We start from the raw sequence: 25,764 nt of genomic DNA, 5'->3' as shown, positions 1-25,764 counted from the left end.
ACGGCTGTGTAATTAGCTGTGTGGTTTCAAAGGATTAGTTGTAACACAGTTATAAAAATTAAAGGTAGTAGTAACAGGATAGTTTTGAGGATCAAATAATGAAACAAGTTTTTCATGAACTCTTAAGGCCTATGTAAATTTTAGTTGCAAACTGTTATGCTTATGTTTTTTCTTTTTGGGGCCCTTATTCATACTAGTGACTTCAGTGGCTTTTCTTCACAATAGTGATCAGTTGCTAAACTTGCTTCTGATTTTGGGGTGCAGGGTGTGAGCTTAAGCAAAGTTACATGACCTGAGATTAGGAGGTCTGGGTATTGTAATAAAGTCTCTATCAGTGCAGATCTAATGGAATTGTATGTTTTGACACTGCCTTCATTGTTGCAAGAAAAAAAGACAGTGAAATCAAAGCACCTATCACAAACACCTGACACATAGAAGACACTTTATGGCAGCTATTTGTTATTCTTGTGTGTAAAACTAGCTTTATGCTGGGCACGGTGGCTCACGTTTGCAATCCTATATTTTGGGAAGCCAAGGTGGGCAAATCGCTTGCACCCAAGTGTTTGAGACCAGCCTGGGCAACATGGTGAAACCCTTCTCTATGAAAAATACAAAAATTAACCAGGCATAGTGGTGCACATGTATAGTCCCAGCTACTTGGGAGGCTGAGGTGGGAGGATCATTTGAACCCAGTGGGTTGAGGCTGCAGTGAGCCATGATTATGCCACTGCACTCCAGCCTGGGTGACAGAGCAAGATTCTGTCTCAAAAAATAAATCTAGCCTTTTCATTATATTTCTCTTATTACACTTCTATCTCTTATTTCGAAGTTTTGTTTTAGTCCCTAAGGACTGACTTCCCACATTCCCAAATACCAATGTCCTGTACCACATCCCTGGTACATGGACCAGATACTTGAAAACTTAAAGCACTGTTGGTGTTGTACTTTGAGAAACACAGTATAAGAGCTATCAGTTGTTTGCCAGCGGGTTATTTAGCTAGAGTGGCGATACCTTGCCTTGATAAAGTTACCACTTTTTCAGGTTGTAGCTTCTGCAAATCATTAAGGATTTGGAATTGATTTATCTTTCAGAAATAGATTCACAAACTCATTCATAACCAGAATATCCATTTGTAATGTGAAATAGAAGTTTTGGATGATGCTTTCTTCCTAGTTCTTCATAAGAAAATCTTTTGAAATTATAATCATTAATTTTTTCTCACATGGATTTTGAGTGATGGAAGTTGTGTCATCTAATCCAGTCTGATTTACCCATACCCATTGTAGCAATGTGTTTAACACACTAGCTAGACTTACTTCTTTCTTTCCATGACTGCTGGAGAAATATGAACCATGTCTTATTCATGATTACCCTTTTTTTCTAGCTTCTAAACTGATGGTTTTCTGACTGTTTTGCTTCAGACCATGTGCATTGTATGTGGGTGTGCATCAGTGTATAATATGTTCACATGATTTGGATTAAATTTTCTTTTTATAATCAGAATTCTGTTACGTTTCCCTGATGCTGTGCATTTCTTGTTTTCTTGTTTACTGGTTAGAGTGAGTAGTTTATATAGAAAGCTGATTTCATTTCATTGCATATGGACATTTCTTTTGCATCCACAGAGGGTCTGATTTTTGTGGGGATTGAGGGAAGTCCCTGGCCAAGGCACCATGGTGTATTGATTTGAATATGGGCTTTTGGAGTTAGACTGTTTAAATCTGGCTCTACTCCTTGTAACTTGTGTGATTTCTAAAGAAATGCTTAAGCTGTCAGCCTCTGTTTTCTCATCTATGAAATGGAAATAATATAACAAATCTGTGTGATAGATGGTAAGGATTGCATGAGATGATTTTATGTGTAAATGGAGATAACCATAGAAAAGAATATATGGTTAATGTAGTCCATTATCATTTCTGTATATTACTACTGTTTTTTTTTTTCATGTGTTCGGGCTGAGCTCTAAATGCTCTGAATTTCATCTGCCTTTCTGGGTTTGTTAACTTAATTTATAGTCTAATTCTCATTGTTCTATTTCTCCACCCTCAAGTATGGTACTCTTATTAAGAGTGGGCATCCATGCATAGCGTTAACTGTCATTGTGCATATATTGAATTGATTGCAAAAAGAATAGTCCATGTTAGACCATGGCTACTTTTTAATTATACTTAAAAATCTTGTTGTCAGCAAATAGAATTGGTTAATTGTATAGAAATACTAAAAAGATTGGGATATTCCTGGGTGTCAGAAATATTTTCAGTTTTACTTTTTTATGATCTGAGAATTCATGATACAGCTTTTATTCTTCAGTATAGAATGAATACTCCACAGATTTGTGGATTATAGCCTGGGAATCAGAAATATTACTGATTCAGATATTAACTTTTATTTTGATTTATTTAGGAAGGTGACATGCCAATCCATGAACTTCTCAGCCTTTATGGTTATGGTAGTACTGTTCGACTACCTGAAGAAGATGAAGAAGAGGAGGAAGAGGAAGAAGAAGGTGAAGATGATGAAGATGCTGATAATGATGACAACAGTGGCTGTAGTGGGGAAAATAAAGTAAGTCTACATACATATATTTAAGATTGTAGTCTTTATTCTTGTTGAAGTTAAAATTTCTTAATACATTTTGATTACTTGTTTTTATAATTTTTACTTTTCCTGATTTTAAAAGTGTTAAACATTAAGATATTACAGAAATACATAACATAAAAATTGGAAATCCCCTGTAATCTACTCCTGAGAGGTAACAGTTTGGTCTTGTCGTTTCAGGTTTCTTTTTTTTCCAGTGCTTATTCTAATTTATTTATACCAACTTTCTTTTTTTGTTTGTGTGTTTTTTTTGGAAATGGAGTCTCGCTCTGTCACCCAGGCTGGAGTGCAGTGGCGCTATCTCAGCTCACTGCAAGCTCTGCCTCCCAGGTTCACGCCATTCTCCTGCCTCAGCCTCCCCAGTAGCTGGGACTACAGGTGCCCGCCACTACGCCTGGCTAATTTTTTGTCTTTTTAGTAGAGACAGGGTTTCACCACGTTAGCCAGAATGGTCTTGATCTCCTGATCTCATGAACCGCCTGCCTTGGCCTCCCAAAGTGCTGGGATTACAGGCGTGAGCCACCGCACCTGACCATTTATACCAACTTTCAAAAAAATGCTATTGCTTTTAAATAATGAAGGCTAATTGGCAGCTTGTGTTTATTTTTCTTTATTTTGAAATAATTTTAGATTTATAAAACTTTTAAAGCTAGTATAGAAAGTTGCTATACGATCAGCTTCTGCTAAGGTTAGCATCTTGGTACAGTGCTAGTAACTGATTGAATTATACCAGTTTTTCTGTTAATGTACTTTTTCCTGTTGCAGGATCCAACCCAGAGTACGATATTACATCTAGTATATTCATTTTAGTCTTCTGCTTATATTAGAACAAAATTTATATGCTATGGCCTTTCATCTGCAACTGTTTTCTTTACATCTTAAAGAAATTAAATTTATTATTCCCCAGGAGGAGAATATAAAGGATTCATCAGGTCAGGAGGATGAAACTCAGTCTTCCAATGATGATCCATCACAATCTGTTGCTTCTCAAGATGCCCAGGAAATTATCCGCCCACGTCGATGTAAATATTTTGATACAAGTAAGTGTTACTGGTTGATAATATTTGAATATAATTTTTACTATTTTAGGTATTACCTAAAATCCTCATTTTTTAAACTGGTCTTTAAATTCATTTAGTCTGAAATTCTTTTCAACAGTAAATGGATTTTTATTGTAAGTTATTAGTTTAGCAATGCACGGTCCCTGTTGTTAGTGAATATACTACGGTAATTGTGTCATGTTCTACTTGACTTCAGTTGTATTTGTTTTTTCCTTGCCCTGTTTTTAAGTGTTTGTTTCATGGTCATCTTTTTATTTCTCATAGTCTTTCCCTTAGTTTCCATTTTTTACTTTATTTGCCTCTTAGCCTTTTTTAGGTATATTCATAAATACACCTAAATTTCTGTAGTTTAAAAAGAAGAAAAACACTTGAAGAAAAATAAACTGTCATGAAATATGTAGTAAGGTAATATTATCTTTATTCTAAATCGGTTTTTTCCCGTAAGCTTTTATAGGAAATCATTTCATGAGAATACAGTTACGTAGAAAGTTTATGGTTTTTTTGGTTTTGTTTTTTTAAGTGATAGGGTGTTAATTATTTGGTTAGAAATATCTTGGCTTAATTCATTAGATACCTTTGAGCATATCCAAATATTTGATGGTAGATGTAAAAATAATTTGTAGATGTAGACAGGTTAAGCAGTCATTTTATAGTATTCGTGTCTTATTTATTCTAGACAGTGAAGTAGAAGAAGAATCTGAAGAAGATGAAGATTACATTCCATCAGAAGACTGGAAAAAGGTAGTTAGAACAATATTTTCCCAAAATTTAGATAAATTAATATTTTTTTAAAAAGCCTAGTGTAATTATTTATTTTTACTAATTATGTATATTGATAAAATCGATGTAAGTCCTTTTATGACATTTAAATGCTTGGTAAATGTTCAGATTCCTTAACACATCTAGGTTAGAGATATATTTATCTTTTTATAAAATAAAATGAATTTAAATTAGAATTGGATTTTGTTGAGGAAGTCAGCACTCAAACTAAGATTAGAAATCTACATTTCCGGGCCCGGCGCGGTGGCTCAAGCCTGTAATCCCAGCACTTTGGGAGGCCGAGATGGGCGGATCACGAGGTCAGGAGATCGAGACCATCCTGGTCTACACGGTGAAACCCCGTCTCTACTAAAAAATACAAAAAACTAGCCGGGCGAGATGGCGGGCGCCTGTAGTCCCAGCTACTCGGGAGGCTGAGGCAGGAGAATGGCGTAAACCCGGGAGGCGGAGCTTGCAGTGAGCCGAGATCGCGCCACTGCACTCCAGCCTGGGCCACAGAGCGAAACTCCTCCGTCTCAAAAAAAAAAAAAAAAAGAAAAAAGAAATCTACATTTCTGGCCGGGTGTGGTGGCTCACACCTGTAATCCCAGCACTTTGGGAGGCTGAGGCAGGCAGATCGCTTGAGCCCAGGAGTTTGAGACCAGCCTGGGCAGCATTGCGGGACCCTGTCTCAATTTTTTTTTTTTATTGAGACAGAGTCTTGCTCTGTCACCCAGGCTGGAGTGCAGTGGCTGGATCTCAGCTCACTGCAAGCTCTGCCTCCCGGGTTTACGCCATTCTACTGCCTCAGCTTCCCAAGTAGCTGGGACTGTGGGCGCCCCGCACCACGCCCGGCTAGTTTTTTGTGTTTTTTTAGTAGAGATATGGGGTTTCACCATGTTAGCCAGGATGGCCTCGATCTCCTGCCCTCGTGATCCGCTCGTCTCGGCCTCCCAAAGTGGTAGGATTATAGGCTTGAGCCACCACGCCTGGCCCCCTGTCTCATTTTATAAAACAAAACAAAAAATAAATAAAACAAAAATCCACATTTCTGATTTAGTCCTGAAGTAGTGCTGAATTAGGCATTTGTTGCCCTGTAAAAAGTATCACATATATATTTTTCAATATTATGGAAAGCAATTGTCGAGGCTTTGATATTTGTTAAGTAAAGTTTGTTTAGTAGTTTGTAAGTTTTTCATTCTGTATTACTTTATAAAAGGAAAACTCTCCAAATGATTGAATTTAATGTTGACATGTATAACTGATAAGCTTATTGTGTGAAGAAACAGATTTGGCTTCTTCATAACTATATACAACTTAATTTCTGAAATGAATTTAAAGATAATATATTGAGATTAGTTTTTAATTATAAAATATATAGCATATAATTAATTATACAGTTAAGTTAAAGAATTTTAAGTTATTGTAAAAAAACTGAGCTCTTAGGAAAATCTGTCAAAATGTTATGTAGAATTAGCTGGTTGCAATGATGTTTTCCTTTGTTGTCCCAGCTTGGGAGGCTGAGGTAGGCGGAATCACTTCAGCCCAGGAGTTTGAGACCAGGCCGGGCAACATAGTGAGACCCCATGTCTTCAAAAAGATTTTTTTTTTTTTTGAAACGGAGTCTTGCTCTGTCTTCCCAGGCTGGAGTGCAGTGGCGCCATCTCGGCTCACTGCAGGCTCCGCCTCCCGGGTTCACGCCATTCTCCTGCCTCAGCCTCCCAAGTAGCTGGGACTACAGGCAGCCACCACTGCGCCCGGCTAATTTTTTGTATTTTTAGTACAGACGGGGATTCACCGTGTTAGGATGGTCTCAATCTCCTGACCTCGTGATCCACCCGCCTCAGCCTCCCAGAGTGCTGGGATTACAGGCGTGAGCCACCGTGCCCGGCCCAAAAAATTTTTTTATGTAGAACTGGTTAAAACAAATCATTTATATAAAAGAAATAATGTTATTTTTGTTGAGAGACAAGATTAGCCCAGTGTGCGGTATGTGTTAATTTGAGCAAGTGATGGGACTCAAGACAGAAAACAAGAATCACAAAAGTTAATTTGTGTTAAATTTGTGTTAACCATTTGGGCAAGCGTTCTTTCATCCTGTTTTTAATCTGATTCTTACAGTAAGCAGAAATTAAGATGAAAATAGCTAGAAACTGTGGGGGTCCTTTTAAATTGCTGTCCCACTGCATATTCAAGTTTATGTATCTTCAACATACGTTGTTTTTTTAATCTGGAGTGTTCAGTAGAGTATTTGATTAAGCATTCAGTGCTTTTTTTTAAATGCAAGAACAAAAGCTAAGAGGTAGAACACCTTCATTGCTGGAGGGTATTCATTACCCATACCTTACTCAGAAAGGGTATTAATTAACCATACCTTTCTCAGAAAAAAATTATGTAATAAAGCAGGCCAGAGTAAATGCAGATTGTTTTCTTTCAGTGTGATTTTGTTGTTGTAAATAATTGTCAAGGTTCAGAGATTCATTTTTTTTTTTTTTTTAAGATTTACGAAATTGAGTTTTTATAGAAACTTAAGGTAGGGGAAACAGTTTTGAAGTCAAATCTGAATTTTAGTTATAGCTCTAGAACTTAGTAATTGTGTGCTTCTGAGAAAATCAAATTTTTGAGCTTCATCTTCTTACATGTAGTATAGGAATAACAATGTCAGCCTTATGGGGCTTGCTTGAAAGATTAAAGGAAAATTACATATATGATAACATTACATATAATGACCTTCAAAGCTGTTTCCCTTCCCTTCCCTGTACTACACAACAAATTAACAGATGAAAAGAAATGTTCAGAACTGAACAGGAAAAAGGAGGTACCTATCTTTATACTAATCCAGATGTTCTCAACCCTGTTTTTATGTTAGAATCATTTGGGTAACTTAGAGGTGCTGACTACCAGGGCCTTCATTCATAGATTCTAATTTAATTGTCCTGCAATTGATCCAGGCATTGATCGTTTAGAAGCACCCCAGCCAGGGTTAGTAATGTGACAATGTTCTTTGGTAGGCATAGGTGAGTTAAATTAAAAGAGGCACAAGATGTGACAATAAAGGACTCTTATAGTAGAAGACATAAAGAGAATTCCATTGTAAGAGTAGAGAAAATTATAAGTTTGATTCTTTTTAGAAAACTGATCATGAGAAAGATTGGTTTTTCTTTTAGGTATTGCAATAGCTTTATTACATAAAGCACGTCTTTGAAGTTGTACTGGATAAAATGAGATCCTCACATCAGTGGGGTAACAATAGCAGGAGAGAGACTTTCCAAATCCTAAGAGTCATCAAAACTTCTAGACTATGATTTTGTACCTTCCATGCCCAATTTTGAAAATGTCAGTGTGTTCTTAACTTTTAGCCATCTGTATTTCACCAGTGGTAGTTTCCAGTTGCTTTTCAGAACAGCCAGTTCTGAATCTGAATCACCTAATCTGTGATTTGACTATATAGATTTGATTACTGAATTTCCTATTTAATTATATTTGTGGGAGGAGGTTACTTTTTCATTTTGTATTGTTTTAATGAAAGTCAAACCATAACCTACTTTATCTATTTTGTTTAGAGTTTCTTTCATTTGGCCCCTGCTGAACTTCATAAAAACCGTTTTTGTTATTTTTCTTAACTTGAAGCTCTGTTTTTCAGACTTCAGTGTATGTCAGAATCACCTAGAGAGCTTGTTAAAATACCAATGACTGAGTCCTGTCCCCAGAGTTCCAGTAGGTCTGTAGGTCTGGGGTGGGACCTTAGCTTAGCATTTGCATTTCTAGCAGTTTTCCATTAGCTGTGTGTGGTGGCATGTGCCTGTAGTCCTAGCTACTCAGAGACCGAGGTGAGAGAATTGCTTGAGCCTGGGAGGTTGAGGCTGCAGAGAGCCATGATCACTCCAGCCTAGGTGACAGAGCAAAACCTTGTCTCAAAAAAACAAAAATTTTATAGGTGACGCTGATGCTATGCTGCTCATACAGGGATCATTTGTTTTTTTTTTTTTTTTTGAGACGGAGTCTCGCTCTGTCACCCAGGCTGGAGTGCAGTGGCCGGATCTCAGCTCACTGCAAGCTCCGCCTCCCGGGTTTATGCCATTCTCTTGCCTCAGCCTCCCGAGTAGCTGGGACTACAGGCACCCACCACCTCACCCGGCTAGTTTTTTGTATTTTTTTAGTAGAGACGGGGTTTCACCGTGTTAGCCAGGATGGTCTCGATCTCCAGACCTCGTGATCTGCCCGTCTCGGCCTCCCAAAGTGCTGGGATTACAGGCTTGAGCCACCGTGCCCGGCCAGGGATTGTATTTTAAGACCACTGTCTTAAGTGTAGATACTCTGAAAATATCTGAATTTGACTTTGTTTTTTACGTGTTTTGCAGTTATCTTACTAATGGAGTTATCAGAATTCACTTCTTTGTCTCTGTATTTTGAAGTAAAGTTTATATTTATTGTTTATGTTGCATTTCACCTCATTATTATTACTAATATTTTCATCAGTCATTATTTGTCATTCATCTTCACAAAGGTACCTCTGAGGTAGTTAATTGTTTTTGTATTTTATGACAGAGAAACCAGGAACAGTTTACTAAGATGGTAAGGCTAGAAAATGGATATAAAATCTGTTACTAGATCTTACTAATGTTTTATGTTATTTTTAAAATAGGAGATTATGGTGGGCTCCATGTTTCAAGCAGAAATTCCAGTTGGCATTTGTAGATACAAAGAAAATGAAAAAGGTGGGTTATTAGTAAAGTTACATAGCTGAATTTATGCTTTCAGTGTAATGAACTGTTACTTCGTGTATAAAATGTGATAAGAACATGACAGCCTACTAAGTAACCCCATTGGTTTGTGAAAGAGAACCCTTCATTATTTCTGTGAGAAGAATATGTTTACTTAATTTTTTCAGTTTGGTCTATAGAAGCCTAGCCAGAAAAGGAAAAAGCAAATGCTTTTTTTCATTTTAAAAGTGACTTACAATGTCTCAACAGTTTTTTTTTTTTACCTTTTTCCCATATTTTCGGTACTCTAAATTTTAACCCTTTTCTAACCTTTATAATTCAGTTTTTAAACATCCATTTTATATCAATGAAAGGCATAAAAACAAACGAGAGTGAATAACTGACATGAAAAGCTTATTTGCTCCTAAAACTTTCAGTAAGCAAAATGGAATGCTTATTAAAATGGAATGCTTTGGGCCAGGTGCAGTGGCTCACGCCTGTAATCCCAGCACTTTGGGAGGCTGATGCAGGCAGATCACGAAGTCAGGAGTTCGAGACCAGCCTGACCAACATGGTGAACCTCCATCTTTACTAAAAATACAAAAATCAGCCCAGCGTCATGGCACGCACCTGTCATCCCAGCTACTCAGGAGGCTGAGGCAGTAGAATCACTTGAACCTGGGAGGCGGAGGTTGCAGTGAGCCAGTATTGCACCACTGCACTCCAGCCTGGGTGACAGAGCAAGACTCCGTCTAAAAAAAAAAAAAAGCAAAAATGGAGTACTTTGATGTTTGTGTTTTAAAAATAATTTGGGAAAACAACTTCTATACTTAAATTTTGCATTTTTTTTTTTTATTTCATTTGAAAGTCCTGAAGTAAGTCATACTTACAATAACATAATACTTGAAGGGTTTTTTGTTTGTTTGTTTGTTTTTTTTTTTTTTTTTGTGAGACGGAGTCTTGCTCTTGTTGCCCAGACTGGAGTGCAATGGCATGATCTCGGCTCCCTGCAACCTCCACCTCCTGGGTTCAAGTGTTTCTCCTGCCTCAACCTCCTGAGTAGCTAGGATTACAGATGTCTGCCACCACGCCCAGCTAATTTTTTTGTGTTTTTTAGTAGAGATGGGGTTTCGCCGTGTTGGCCAGGCTGGTCTCAAACTCCTCATCTAGTGATATGCCTGCATCAGTCTCCCAAAGTGCTGGGATAGTCTCAATCTCCTGACCTCGTGATCTACCCTCCTTGGCCTCCCAAAGTGCTGGGATTACAGGCGTGAGCCACTGCGCCTGGCTGAAGATTTTTTTTAAAGAGTCTGTTTCAGATTATTCACTTCATGTGAGTTCCAGAAAGAATGCTGTGTATGTATCCTTTTTTTTTTTTGAGACAGAGTTTAGCTCTTGTTGCCCAGACTGGAGTGCCATGGTGCGATCTTGGCTCACCGCAACCTTTGCCTCCTGGGTTCAAGCAGTTCTCCTGCCTCATCCTCCCAAGTAGCTAGGATTACAGGCATGCACCACCATGCCCGGCTAATTTTGTATTTTTGGTACAGGTGGGGTTGCTCCATGTTGGTCAGGCTGGTCTTGAACTCCCGACCTCAGGTCATTTGCCCGCCTAGGCCTCCCAAAGTGCTGGGATTATAGGCATGAAGCCACCGCGCCTGGCCGTATGTGTGTGTTTAATGAGTTCATGTGCAGTGTGACATCACTCAGCACTAGAAATCTTTATTTCTTTTATTTCAGTTTTCTTCACATTTCAACTTAACATACACGAAACCCTTTGGAGTTACATTAATAGAAGTTTTTTGTTGTTTGTTTCTTTTTAGCATTCTCTCCAAAAACTTACTTTATATTCTAAGTATGCACCTATCTCAGGGCAAGCAGCAGGTCAGAGTCAGTCAAGGGAACATCACAGGCCAGTACAGTTTTTGTGATAGCAATATGTTTTTTTTGTTTTTTTTGTTTTTTTTTTTTTTGAGATGGAGTCTCGCTCTGTCGCCTGGGCTGGAGTGCAGTGGCCGGATCTCAGCTCACTGCAAGCTCCGCCTCCCGGGTTTAGGCCATTCTCCTGCCTCAGCCTCCCGAGTAGCTGGGACTACAGGCACCAGCCACCTTGCCTGGCTACCTTTTTTTGTATTTTTTAGTAGAGAGGGGGTTTCACCATGTTAGCCAGGATGGTCTCGAACTCCTGACCTCGTGATCCGCCCATCTTGGCCTCCCAAAGTGCTGGGATTACAGGCTTGAGCCACCGCGCCCGGCCAGCAATATGTTTTAAGACATCATTTAAATTTTTAATAGCTACCACTTATTTCTCAAGGTAATTCCTGCAACATATAGGAACATTGAAGCTAGCAGTATGGAGTGACTTTATTACATATGGAAATTCTGTACATATGATATGTTCTGTGAACACATAATTGTGTGCCAAAATAAATGATCTGTTGGCTTTTGTATTTATTTTTGTAATTGAAATGTCAGTTTTAATGCTTTACTTATATAGTGGTTAGCAGTGTTCTCCATTGAGGTTTTTCTTTCTGCAAATAAATGAAGAACTGAAAGTTAGACATTTGTTTCTTTTTATTAAATTTCTTTTAAATTTTGACAATGAAAGATAATAGCACCTATTTTATGTTTATATTTTAGTATTTATATTATTATAAATTGATAGTTGAAAATAGTTTTATTGCAGTATACTTTTTATTTTAATGTTTGTATTATCATATATCAACAGTGAATGTGAGGGGGCATAAAGTGGTACCTCCTCTTTGTTTAAATTGTTTAATTCACTTAAACTATAGTTGTTGCCCAAGAAAGAAGTCAGGCAAGCAGTAGAACCACACTATACCTCAGTTCTCAACATTTGGCTCTGAGTTGTTTATTTAGTAATATGTTTTAACACAGACTCTGTCAGTTTTTAGAAATTTTTTTAACACTCTCTTTTACTAATTTAGTATATGAAAATGATGATCAGCTCCTGTGGGACCCTGAGTACTTACCAGAAGATAAAGTGATTATATTTCTTAAAGATGCGTGTAGAAGAACAGGTGATGAGAAGGGTGTAGAAGCAATTCCTGAAGGATCTCACATAAAAGACAATGAACAGGTATGTGAATAAGAAACAACTGTTAGAACTTTGCCATACACATTTATACATGTAAATGCTGTCACTTGCATTGTTGTTATTCTGTCCACCATATTTTTTATAACATTATCAACAGGGAATCTGAGGTTATAATCCCTGTAAGATACCCCTTGTTACCACACTGACTTCATTGGTGTGAAGCTCAAAACCGAAACAAAAACCGGATGTTTTATTTTGCCTGTATATACTTTTCATTAGGCTTTTTAAAATTCCTTTGGCTATCCCTAAGAATCTGTGGATATCAAGTTGGAATTCTCACCTCAGATAATGTTATGTACATGGTAAGACCAGAGCCTACCATGAACCTATCTTTTTTACCTTTTTAATCATTGTTTTTCTTTTCTGATTTGTTTAAAATTATAGGAATCTCAAGAAGCCACAAAGAAGGGATTTTCATTGATATAAAATGAATTATTTTTAGTTCCTAGGATACTATGGCCACCAAGTTTTTACATATCCTACTTTGTACATATTTAAAGGTAGTTAATTTATCAGGATCGAATTCATATTTGTTTTTCTTTGGAGTTCTATTCACTAAAGTTATTTGCCCTCAAAAAGAATGAGAACACTGGATTTTTGAAAAACCTTTACTCTTGTAGCATTGAACTGTTTATAGTCCTTGTCACATATTCAAGCCTTTTATTTTTCTAGGCTTTATATGAATTGGTTAAATGCAATTTTGATACAGAAGAAGCACTGAGAAGATTAAGATTTAATGTAAAAGCAGCTAGAGGTAAGTATAGTTTTTATTTATTTTCATGATTTGGCAGAAATTTTAAAATTAAGCTTTTCAGTTTACCTAGGTATAATAGCCTAAACTTAATAATACTGATTTTTCTGAGTTTGATAAATATTTACAAAATACCAAGTATTATACAAGTCACTATGGGGAGTGGGATTAAGATTGTTCCTTCCTTCTTTGTGGGAAAATACGATCATGTAAGTAAAAATGTAAAAATTTATACTGTCTTATGCATTCAAGGCATATTTATAAATATTTTCTTATTTGATCTTGATAATTGCTCTGTGAACTAGGTAGTATGACAGATAATACCTTTACTTAAAGGTAAAAATTGATGAGCCTGAGATCTCTGAACTAAAGTAACTTGGCTAAAGCAAACATAATTCATTAGTAATGAAGCCATGACTAAAATTTGGATTTTTCTTTTTTATACTAAATGTGGCTCCCACCCCCCTTCACTGAGATTACTATTTATATATATATATATATATTTAAGTAACAAATGAGAGATATTTATTTAACAAAAATTTGAGTGCCTTCTGAGTTCTGAGGATGTAACTATAAGCAAAGTCCCTTCCCCTTGTGGTGCTTAGAGCTTAGGTAGGGAAACTGGAAAATAGCTGATGAATTCTTCAAGGAAAATTAGAGGGTGCTATTGAAACCTGTAGTAATGGGACTTAACCTAGCTGGGGGAGAGGGTAGTGCTTTTAGGGAAAGCATTCAGAATGAAGTGATATTTGTGCTGGGATGGGAAAGAATTATCTCAGTGAAAGGGGATGAGGTGGGTGGAGGCAAGAAATAATTATAGGCAAAGGAGAGACACCATGCACAAAGTCTGAAGTAAGAAAGAACGTGGCAAATTTAAGGAATTGAAAGGTGGCGCTCAAAAAACAAACAAACAAACAAACAAAAAGGCCGGCACGGTGGCTCAAGCCTGTAATCCCAGCACTTTGGGAGGCCGAAACGGGCGGATCACAAGGTTGGGAGATCGAGACCATCCTGGCTAACACGGTGAAACCCCGTCTCTACTAAAAAATACAAAAAACTAGCCGGGCGAAGTGGCGGGCGCCTGTAGTCCCAGCTACTCGGGAGGCTGAGGCAGGAGAATGGCCTAAACCCGGGAGGCGGAGCTTGCAGTGAGCTGAGATCCGGCCACTACACTCCAGCCTGGGCGACAGACCCAGACTCCTTCTCAAAAAAAAAAAAAAAAAGAGAAAGGTGGCGCTAAGATAGTTTGATCATGAAGCATTAAGAAGACAGTGGCCCAAGTTGAAGCTTGAGAGGTAGGGACCAAATCATTCAAAATCTTATTAAATAAGGAATTGTTGTCAGTTTATCTTTTGCAACAATTAGTAATAGAGCTCAGGAGTAAAATGTTTCCCTCATTTTTACCAGAAAGTTAAGTTTTCATTTGTAGTTTTGTTTTATGCAATATTTGGGGGAATATTGCCTAACATTTTGTTCCTCCCATCTTGTCAGAGGAATTATCTGTTTGGACAGAGGAAGAGTGTAGAAATTTTGAACAAGGGCTGAAGGCCTATGGAAAGGATTTTCATTTGATTCAGGCTAATAAAGTAAGTAATGATAATCTCTTTTTTGCAAAAAGAAATTTAAACAACTCAAATGGTCACGTGTCTTAAGTTGCTATGTTGTCTAGTGTTAAAGGTTTCATCATTAATATGACAGTATTTTGGTATTTAGTGAGTAATTACAGTAAAGCTGCCTATACTTCCTAACCTATAATTACCTGTTGGTGGCTGTTTTCAGTGCATCATATTGCAGGTGTTTAAGAATTGCACTCATTTACAAGCATGTTAATCATCTTGTAGTTGGGGTGTGTATGTGCAATGCAATTCTTTATAGCTGTTTTCCATAGTCTGTGACTAAATATTTTATGGAGGGCCTTTGAAATAATTTGGAAACTTTAAAGCACTTTCAACATGACATTATTTGCAATTAAAATATTTATTACATTTGCTTAAATCCTGAGTGGTCTAAAATCAAATACTTAATATTTAACTTAGTTTTAGTCAACAATTTAATTTTCTAGAAGCTTCTGTGTCAATAAATCAGCTTTATATTCTTATAGTTATAATTTGAGGATTTTACTTAACATAATCATTTATCATTTCATGTTGATAATATCAGTCATGTAATTTATACTCCAGATAACTTTATAATTACTTACAGATTTGTTTTAGGGCTTAATTCTTATAACTGAAATTAGGTATGATTTTTAATAGTAACTATATAATTATATAGAATAGAAAAATGTGTTGTTTCCATGAGTAACACATTAGGACAACAGATTAGGACAGGCAGAATTAAAGTCTTGGAGATTAAATGTAGGAAATTCCTAGGCTTATGATTATCACATTATTTTTAGTTAGTAGAAATGACAAGGGTATTGGTTTATGTAATTCCTTAAAGATAGCTTCTAAGTTTTGTGTCGTAGCTTGTCCAGGACCTTGTAGAAAGTACCTGGGCTTGTATCTGAGGCTCTGAATAGTCTTCTACCACATCTCTCTTTTTATACATCGGGGTGTAATTGGATTGTATCCAGTTGATTTTTTTTGACACATATTTAATATTTTTTGTTATTAATAAAAGTTATTTACAAACCCTGTGGGTTCATTTCTTAAATTTTGTCGTGCATTAACTAGTTTATTATTGTTCTTTTTTTTTTTTTTTTTTTTAAACAGGAACTGGGCAGTGAAGAGCCCCACTCCCAACTAGTTTTTTCTTAACTATTTTGTTGAATGTTGGCAGTTTACCGCAGATAACACTAATAGATAAATTTTTAGTTTTAGCATTTAGGATAACTTAGAAGACAATGTAGTTTCAAAATTGTATACCCCTAATGTTGTGTTCATATCATCTGATAACCTCAAATATAGTTAACATTCAAGAAAAGGGTGCATTATGTGACTGGCCTTGTATATTTTTGATTAAAAAAGAAAAAAGTTCATTGTTTCATGATTGAAAGGGACAACATTTTTGGATGAGATTTGTTGTTGTTGTTGTTTTTTAGCACTTCTGCTTGAATTAAAACATTCTAAACCAAACCATGCTGAATTACCTAAGGAAGGGACTCCTGGAATGATAGCTGATGTAACAAGCAGCAGCAACAACCCTGACCAATATGATTTTTTTAAAGGAGCTAAGAAATTACTAGGTGACTTGAAACTTAGAGCCAAATAACATAAGTATTAAAAGTATAACCTTGATTTCTTACAAATATTTGGGACAGTGGCATTTAGATGTTACAAGGTAGAAGTCAGCCGACCTCTACATAATATACTAAATTAGTGAACAAAAAGAGGACAGTAATTCTTTAAAAGGGAGAAGAGTACTCTAGTGAAAATATCAGGTTTGTTTTTATATCTGGAATTAAAGTTCAGATCTTAATCATAAGTTCTATTATGAGGGCTTTTGTTGAAGATTTTTCGTAATCTTAACTTTGCATGCCCCAAAATGACTTTATCTTTTTGCTTTCAGTAAAGTACAGTTGACTTAGCTTGAATCTATCTAGAAATAAGATCCTAGAGGAGACGAAAAAAGAGCTTGAGAGGATGGTTTTTTTAAAAGTCCTGATTGCTGTCAATCTCAGAGCAGTATGGATCAGAGCTGTAAAGTGCAAACAGGGGAAGAAAGCAAAATATATGTTGGGTAAGGGAGGGTATCATCAACATTTGTCCTTCAGGTGCAATCAGTGCTACAGAATATTTACTTCAAGAGCAGAAATTTATGGGATGAAGAAATACGTTGCATCCAAAACACATACACACACAGGATTTCCTTTTAAATTGTTAGTATTGCTGGTGCAGTGGCTCATACCTGTTATTTCAGTACTTTGGGAGGTTGAGGCAGGCAGATTGCTTGAACCCAGGAGTTCAAGAACAGCCTAGGCAACATGGCAAAACCCCATCTCTACAAAAAATAGAAAAATTACCAGAGTGTGGTGCCTTGCACCTGTGGTCCCAGTTATTGAGGGGCTGAGGCAGGAGGTTTTGCTTGAGCCTGGGAGGACAAGGCTGCAGTTACTGGTTTGGTGCCACTGCACTCCAGCCTGGGCAACAGAGCATGACTCTTGTCTCCGAAAAAAAAAGAAAAAAAAAAGGAAAAAAGTTATCAGTATTTTATTTATATACATCAGCCCTAAATCCTCAGCATTTTATGTATGTACATCACCCCTACCACCAGCTCTCCCGGTGGCTAAGTAGCAAAAAGGGATTCTGTCAGCATCATTTAATTCTGTAGGCATTTAACATTATGTGAGGGGAATCATTCAGTTGCACAAATAGGTACAGCAAAGTAAGCCACAAGAGTTAACTTAGTAAACAAAGCATTAGCGTTATTATACTTTTAACTCACTGTAGCATCTTCCCAGACTTTCTAGAGAGTAAATTAACTGAGTCTCGATTGCTGTTGGGACTAGTAAGAGAATTTATCAAAAGGGAATATAAAGATACACTCTCTAGGTATTCGTACTCTGTGAGTAAAAGTATTAGCAAACTGTTCATAACATTTATTTTAACCTGAATGCCACTTCTAGGCCTTTTTTTTTTTTTTTTTTGAGACAGAGTCTCATTCTGTCACCCAGGTAGGAGTGCAGTGGCGTGATCTCAGCTCAGCGCAACCTCTGTCCCCACCCCCAGCCCCCTGGGGTTCAAGTGATTCTCCTGCCTCAGCCTCCCAAGTACCTGGGATTACAGGCACCTGCCACCACGCCGGGCTAATTTTTGTATTTTTAGTAGAGTCAGGGTTTCACCATCTTGGCCAGGCTGGTCTTAAACTCCTGGCCTCGTGATCCACCCCCCTCAGCCTCCCAAAGTGCCAGGATTACAGGCGTGAGCCACCACGCCCCACCAACTTCCACGCATTTTTAATATAGGAGTATATTTTTCTAGTAAATTAGGATGATAGTAGCCTTTTAAAAAGCACAGTGCTATCTATATAGCTGAAGACCTGTTGCCAATACATTAGTTCTCTTAATAGACATTTAGAAAGAATAGCTTTCAACATAGCTACAGTGTTGTATTTTATATATAGGATTATATATCAGTTAAGAACTAGCCAAATTTATTTTCAAACTTCAGATGTTTATCATGAGGTAACTTTGTTAAAAAGGAGATTCTTAAAAACAAGCAATTGTTTCTTATAGGTCCGAACAAGGTCAGTTGGTGAATGTGTAGCATTCTATTACATGTGGAAAAAATCTGAACGTTATGATTTCTTTGCTCAGCAAACACGATTTGGAAAAAAGAAATATAATCTTCATCCTGGTGTAACGTGAGTTAATTTTTTCCTTAAGAGCTATATATACATTTTTGCTAAGCTTTTCTAGATTTTTCTTGAGTTATGATTTTGATAATCTTGGTTTTATATACTTGATCTTAACCAGAAGGCCGAGAAGCGATACAATCTTGCTATTATAATTACATTAAACTTTACCATCTATTATATCTTCATAAATAAGGCATTTAGACTTTTCAGTGTCTTATGAAATATTGTAAACTACAGTTCATATTATGAGACAAGCATATCATTAAAGCAAGATTTAGAATGTATATTTTTAATACACCGTTGAGAAGAAATGGATCAGAACAGCTGTGAAACCATGTTTTTCTTAAATTCAGTTCCATTCAGTATAAGCACATACAGTTTTAATCTTTTTTTTTTTTTTTTTTGAGACATAGTCTTGATCTGTTGCCCAGGTTGGAATGCAATGGTGCAATCTCAGCTCCCTGCAGCCTCCGTCTGTTGGCTTCAGGCGGTTCTCCTGCCTCAGCCTCCCGAGTAGCTGGGATTACAGGTGCCCGCCATGATGCCTGGCTAATTTTTGAATTTTTATTAGAGACGGGGTTTCACTGTGTGGACCAGGCTGTCTTGAAGTCCTGACCTCAAATGATGCACCTGTCTCGGCCTCCTGAAGTGCTGGGATTACAGGCGTGAGCCACTGCACCTGGCATACAGTTTTTTATAGAGGAAAAAAAACATGTATATGGTGACTTTCCTTTTCCTAGCTTTCCTGAAATTTTCCTCTAACAAGTAATATTTGAGAATTAGTAATGCAACTCTAGTTTAGTCCCAGTGACAGATACGGGTTGTTAAATCCATTCTTTATGTAGAATGCCTAATTTATTCCCATGTTAAGAGAATTTATTGTCTTCCACCTCATTCAGTCTAGCTTTGGAGTGAAACATTCCACCACCACTGGCAATTTGTTACTTAAGTAGAAAGAGTATTGAACCCCTTCTCTCTCATGAATTGCTTTAAAATGGTGATTGTTATGGTGGAATTAACTTTACAGTACTGTCCTTAATTATTCCCTAATGTTTACAGAATTAAAAAGTAATGCAAAGCTGTGACTTACTCAAGGTTCTCCAGTAAAGATGTTCTTAAAGCTGACCAAATAATTACCTTTAAAAGATGTGCTTGGGCTGGGTGCAGTGGCTCACTGCGGTAATCCCAGCACTTTGGGAGGCCAAGGCGGGTGGATCATAAGGTCACGAGTTCGAGACTAGCTTGACAAACATGGTGAAACCCCGTCTCTACTAAAAATACAGAAATTAGCCGGACGTGGTGGTACATGCCTGTAGTCTGAGCTACTCGGGAGACTGAGGCAGAAGAATTGCTTGAACCCAGGAGATGGAGGTTGCAGTGAGCTGAGATCACGCCACTGCACTCCAGCCTGGGCAACAGAACGAACCTCCGTCTCCAAAAAAAAAAAGAAAAGAAAAGAAAGATGTGCTTGTATGCTTATTTGATCTTGCTCTTCAGAGTCCTAGATTGCACTGTTTGTCAAGTTCATTTGTAGGTATCTGCTGGTCACTTCCTTAGAAGGTCAAATGCTCTAAAGCCCACAGTAAAATAATCTGAAAGGGAATAAATGGGTATGATTCACCCTTGGAAATCACGGGACAATGGACTGTGTACCTCATCCCCCATTATTCAAAGCTGGTGATTGCTAAAGTGGAATTTCATAAATAGCAGTATTCCAAATTTTATCTCATTGCTTAATATTAAATTTATAGTTAATCTTTTTTATTAGTAGTATTCAAGCATAATAATGTAGAATTAGATATAGCTAGCTATCTAGTCTGCAGATATATCTTAAAATAGTCATGGTTTTCAAGCTGTTATATAGGGAAAAGCAATAGTAACATCTTTTATTTTTTTCAACCATTTCAGAAATAATGTTCACACATGAGCTACAGTCAGTCGGTAATCATCAGCAGTAACCACATAAGAACGGCCATGCTGGGTCAGACCCGTGGTTCATCCAGTTTTCTCTTTCAGAAAGCATCACCAAAGTGTGGGCTGGCTTAGTTGGTCCTCTGTGATGTCAAGCTCAACAGGTTAGGTAGGGATGTGCCACCAAATGTTCTAATTTCTCTAATGATCTCCCTGTAGCTTCTGAAAACTTTTTGAAGATACTTTTATCTGTAACTTTGATGACTCTTAAGGTTAAATATTCTGTAGGTAGAGTGGCCACAGTTAAAAGTAAACAATATCTTAATAGTGGTCACCTGGTATAATGGTATGACGTGAACTAATGTGTTTTTCCCTTAGGCAGGAATACCATGGTTTTGTGGGCTTCAGTTGTAGCCCCACTGGGTTTTTTTTATAACGTTTATTTAACTGAAAGAATCCTACTTTTGTATTGAGACTCTTCCCTTTTAGCTGTGTTATGTCTTCTATAAGAAGCAGTGACCAAATAGTACATTTCTTTCCAGATAGGGATAAATTTTTCTGATTTGCTTCCAGAACCATCTCTTCCTGTTAATAGCTGCACTTTAAGTGACTTCCTAAAACATTAAGCTAATGTGTTCAGAGAGAAATTTGAGTGAATTTTCTCATCTTCCTTTTTAGGTCAAAATCCATAATTCAGAGCACATTATCCTGAAAGTCATTTGTTCATTTTTTCATTAAATTGTTGACCTTCCATTTGTTCACCAGAATGAAACACATTTTCCCCTTTTCTGCCTACAAACAGCCTTTGAAAGATTCTGCTACACATTGTCCCTATTTACTACCTGGAAGAATTGGGAGCCCTATTGGAGATTTCATTGTAAAATATTCAGCTTTCCAAATAATTTTTCCACAAACTAAAAATTAACTCAGCGTAACTTTGGTTACCCGAATGCTGCTTCAGCTTTCTGGATGGTTTGTCTGATTCTGCCCTTTCCTGAACATTCTGGATGCTGTTAATCTTTAGGAAATATTGATAATAATTACTATCCTTCCACAGAATTATGGACTGTATCCAGAAATTAAAAATAATTTTGATATCAACTCTTATTTCCTTTGCTTTGGCCTTTTTTTTTTTTTTTTTTTTAAGATGGAGTCTCACCCTGTTGCCCAGGCTGCTGGACTGCAGTGGCATGATCTCGGCTCACTGCAACTTCCACCTCCTGGGTTGAAGTGATTCTACTGCCTCTGCCTCCCAAGTAGCTGGGATTACGGACATGCGCCACCACACCCAGCTAATTTTGTATTTTTAGTAGAGACGGGGTTTCTCCATGTTGGTCAGGCTGGTCTCCCAACCTCAGGTGATCCGCCCACCTCGGCCTCCCAAAGTGCTGGGATGACAGGTGTGAGCCACCATGCCAGGGCTTGCTTTGGCTTTTAACTTCCTTCATATTATCCATTCCCACCATAACATATTTATTTCCAGCAATTCCTCATCATGCATCTTCTGCTAGCCTTAGCACCTGAAGTCCTTTTGGGACTCATCACACTTATGTCTGTGTGCTTCAGATTTGTTACGTAATTTTTCTATAATTATGATGATTAGCATAAAGCTCAAGAGGTCTTCAAGACCATATAATTTAATTCTATATAGATTTATAGGTCTTCAAGACCATCTAATTGAATTCCCTTCATTTATAGATGAGGAAAATAAGGCATACAATGTAATTTGTAAATATGTATTAGTTTTATACCTCAGACTATTAGAAGTTTCTTGAAGTCAGGTATCACATCCCTATATTTGTTAAATCCCTATAACCTAGGAGACAGTGATGACCATATAGGTTGAGATAAGTACAATTAATAGCATACTATAGACTATTAACACACACTTTAAGGAAATTCCTCAGAGCTTCCACTGTTTGCTTTATTATTTCCTCTGCTCACAAAATTCTAAGAGATTTGTCTTAATATTTCTATCATACTTACGCTGAAGGAATTTTAAGATAAGTAACACAATTAAAATTTTATTGATCTTTCTGTTCTGTGCCTTGCACACCTTAGGTACCAGTGGTGCAGGTATAAACAAAATACACTAAAAATCCCTGTCCTTGGGGAATTCTAGTGCAGTATCTAGTATCAGCATACTTTTCCTGTAAGAGGTAGGGAATAAATATTACAGTTTGCTGACTTTTATTCTAGTGGTTTAGTAGCACTTTTTGGATTATGAAACATTTTTATGTACATATATAATACAATCACCATATATGTTAGATAGGAGAGGTATGATTTATCTACATTTTATAGGTAATACACTAAACCTGAGAGAGAAAAGGCTGTATCCCAGATCTTCTCACCTGTGTCACTTAACCACAGTTATGTAGTTCAGGAATGACTTAGAGAAGAAATGAGCTCACACACAATGAGAAAGTGACAGGATAAAACCAGCAGATAATCCCAGGAATTTAGTTAGCATCTTATAGCTCAGATCTGGCAGAAATATAATACCAAAAATATCCAGGAAGGTTTTAGGAGGTAATCAGTCCTTTTAAAAGGCTCAAATTTGTCTTTTAGGTATTGCCTTTAGGAGCTTTAAAATTCAATCTGTATTTGTACCAAAATTCTTTTGTACTCTTGCTAGACATCACCCCTATCACTTCAGTTAAGAGATCTAGTTCTAGTTGGGCCACTTGCCTACAACTTCACAAGCTTCAAAATTTCTTATGGGTCTCTCAAATTTGTTACTTTAAAGCCTTTATGCATTTTTCCTATAAACGTGTAACCAAAAGGAGCTTTTCATTTAAATATTCAGATCCTGGTGTGATAGATAAAGCTCTGGAATGAATGTTAAGTGAGTATTAGGATATATTTGTTAATAAAGCCTTCTAAATTTAACCTCAACTAATTTTTAATTTTCAGCTTTTTAATATAAAAATGTTTTATTAATTTTAAGGGATTACATGGATCGTCTTCTAGATGAAAGTGAAAGCGCTGCATCTAGTCGAGCACCATCCCCTCCCCCAACTGCATCAAATAGTAGTAACAGCCAGTCTGAGAAAGAAGATGGCACTGTAAGCACTACTAATCAAAATGGTAAGCAACCAGAGAAACATTTCTGTTTCTTCATAATAAGAGACACTTTCTTTCAGTGACTTGGGAAGTTCAGTTTGGGTTTCTATTAAACTTCCAGAGCAGAAAGTAAAAAATGATTACACATGAAACATATGTAACATCAGCATACATATATACTAACAATACAAAGTGATTGGACATCACTAAAAAGTAATTTTAATAAAGCATACTACCAACAGTGACTATTTCTTGTAAGAAATGTGTTCTTTTTCAGTAGCATCTCCTTTCCTGTCTATATAGTTGGGTTGATGCCTAGATACAAGTATTTATGTTAACTCTTAGGTCAAAACCCTGCAGTTTCACATGAGATCTGCAGATAATTGTGAAATACCTTGACGTAAGGTAACAAGTGCACTGTTTTGAATATTTAAGTTCTCTTTGATAGCATAATAACCTTGAAGAATGAGAAAAGATAGTCAGTATCAACCTGTACATTAATATTCTACAGAAATACTTGTTTTTCTCTCCAAGAAAAAGAGAAGAAAAAGGCATACTAATTGAGGTTCAGAAGATCACTGATCAATAGTAAGAGCCAGAGAATTATTTTGATTTCTTCTTTGATTAAATGGTCTTGTTAAATAAAAGAGTTCCAAGAAGAAAGTAATAAGCTCCACCCCCAGCTCCTCTGAGGAAACTAGTGTTAGGAGAGTACCAGTGAAGAGCTGACTTCTTCCTGACTGAAACTGGAAGAGAAACACTGTGAAAGCCTTGATCCTCTTCTGACCTTTGGTCTCACATTGGTACTGCTGGAGTGTATATGCTTAGTTCATTTCATAACCCCTCTCTGTTCCCTCACTACTTCTAAGAATAAACCATACAAGCAGAATTTAGGGCCCAGTAACTATGTCCTGATCCAAGGTTTATTGACTTAATGTCTAATGTCTGTCACATCCATTCTGAAGCAGAGTAAGATGCTGAGACTCTGACCTTGGGATTAACGGTATAGGCTCAGGGAGGCAGACAGTTGGCACTACTACTGCTTTTCCTGTTTGTTCTTAACATATTAACACCAAATAAATCATTTTCTTTTCCTTTTTAAAAATCTATTTGATGAGAACATGCTGTTAGGCTAGGAAAGTGTTCATAAGTTACTTATTTTACTTGTAGCTCAAAAACCACTCACATTACGTACAGTCAAGACTGCCAGCTTTTTCAAAGAAAGGAAGGAACTTTTCATCCCAACATTACATTACTTTTTTATATGGGGCTTTAATTAGTACTTTGAAATCTTACAGTTATTTTTGACCTAATCACAGTCTCAGCTAGCTTTTTGGACTTGTTCCTACAGAATTGTTCTCCTCATTATATTATGATGCATAATCCCCATGTGCATTCATGATTTGAGTGCATTTTTGAGTTGGTCAAAATAGAATATTTTCTTTAATCAAAATACAGTATTTGAGGCTCATCCTTTATGCCGAATATTTTTCAAGCAATTAAATTGTAATTCAGTGATGCATCCTGTATTTTACTTATCACCAACATTTGCATTCCATTTTACAGTCAACTCTAAAACTTTTGTTTTCTTTTATTAGAATAATTTTGCTTTTACTTTTCTCACCTATTATAGACTTTGTATTTACTTTTTAAGTAATTTATATTTTACTTAAGTAAATAATTCAGCACTTTCAAGTATATGCTTGGATAGTGCAGCATTAGTTTTTTCACATTATGACAGATTATTTAGGTCTACTTAAGGTAAATAGTGTGTGATCTTTTTTTTCTTTTCAAAACAGAGTCTTGTTTTGTCGCTCAGGCTGGAGTGCAATGGCACAATCTCAGCTCAGTGCAACCTCTGCCTCCCGGGTTCAAGCCATTCTTCTGCCTTAGCCTCCCAAGTAGCTGGGCCTACAGGTGCACGCCACCACACCCGGCTAATTTTTGTACTTTTAGTAGAGACAAGTTTTCACCCTGTTGGCCAGGCTGGTCTCGAACTCCTGACCTTGTGATCCACCCGCCTTGGCATCCCTAAAGTGCTGGGAATACAGGCGTGAGCCACTGCACCCAGCCATGTGTGATTAAAACAGTTCCCATAGATTTACATTAAGAATAAAAAAGCCATGACATCTTGCCTTTATATGGCAGTTTCTCAAGCTTTTATAAGAAAGAGCATTCATTTTGCTTTTACGTAGGTTTAGAATGTTGAAAACCTTTTGTTAAATCTGAGTTATTTATTGCATTTTCCATTAATTCAGCTTATTTAGACTGCTGGATCCAGTGCTTATTTGCTGTCAAATATACCTAATATGCTTTTAACATATGCCAAATTCTGTTCTTAGTTCTTTACATTTATTAACTTATTTAATTTTCACAACAACCCTGTGAGGAATATCTATTATGATCTTTATTGTATATATGTAATGAAATGGAGGTACAGAAAGAGTAAATAATTTGCCTAAGGCCACACAGCTAATAAGTAATAGAGCAAGAATTTAGAC

At 36.8% G+C, this 25,764-nt stretch overlaps 1 protein-coding gene across 11 annotated transcripts in view; it reads left to right on the top strand.

The window, feature by feature from the left end:
* MIER1 (MIER1 transcriptional regulator) overlaps positions 1-25,764 on the top strand; it is a 62,095-nt gene that overhangs the window by 32,168 nt on the left and 4,163 nt on the right. For all 11 annotated transcript variants that reach the window (XM_023209958.1, XM_023209874.1, XM_023209949.1 and 8 more), the window contains 9 exons: positions 2,405-2,566; positions 3,507-3,639; positions 4,337-4,401; positions 9,065-9,137; positions 12,068-12,219; positions 12,910-12,991; positions 14,480-14,574; positions 18,165-18,292; positions 23,148-23,287. In XM_023209958.1, coding sequence (XP_023065726.1) covers positions 2,405-2,566; positions 3,507-3,639; positions 4,337-4,401; positions 9,065-9,137; positions 12,068-12,219; positions 12,910-12,991; positions 14,480-14,574; positions 18,165-18,292; positions 23,148-23,287 — 1,030 coding nt within the window. The remainder of the gene's footprint in view (positions 1-2,404; positions 2,567-3,506; positions 3,640-4,336; positions 4,402-9,064; positions 9,138-12,067; positions 12,220-12,909; positions 12,992-14,479; positions 14,575-18,164; positions 18,293-23,147; positions 23,288-25,764) is intronic.

The sequence above is a fragment of the Piliocolobus tephrosceles genome, chromosome 1 (assembly GCF_002776525.5).
Source record: "Piliocolobus tephrosceles isolate RC106 chromosome 1, ASM277652v3, whole genome shotgun sequence".
Taxonomy (NCBI): Eukaryota; Metazoa; Chordata; class Mammalia; order Primates; family Cercopithecidae; genus Piliocolobus; species Piliocolobus tephrosceles.
This window is presented reverse-complemented; position numbering and strand designations above follow the sequence as displayed.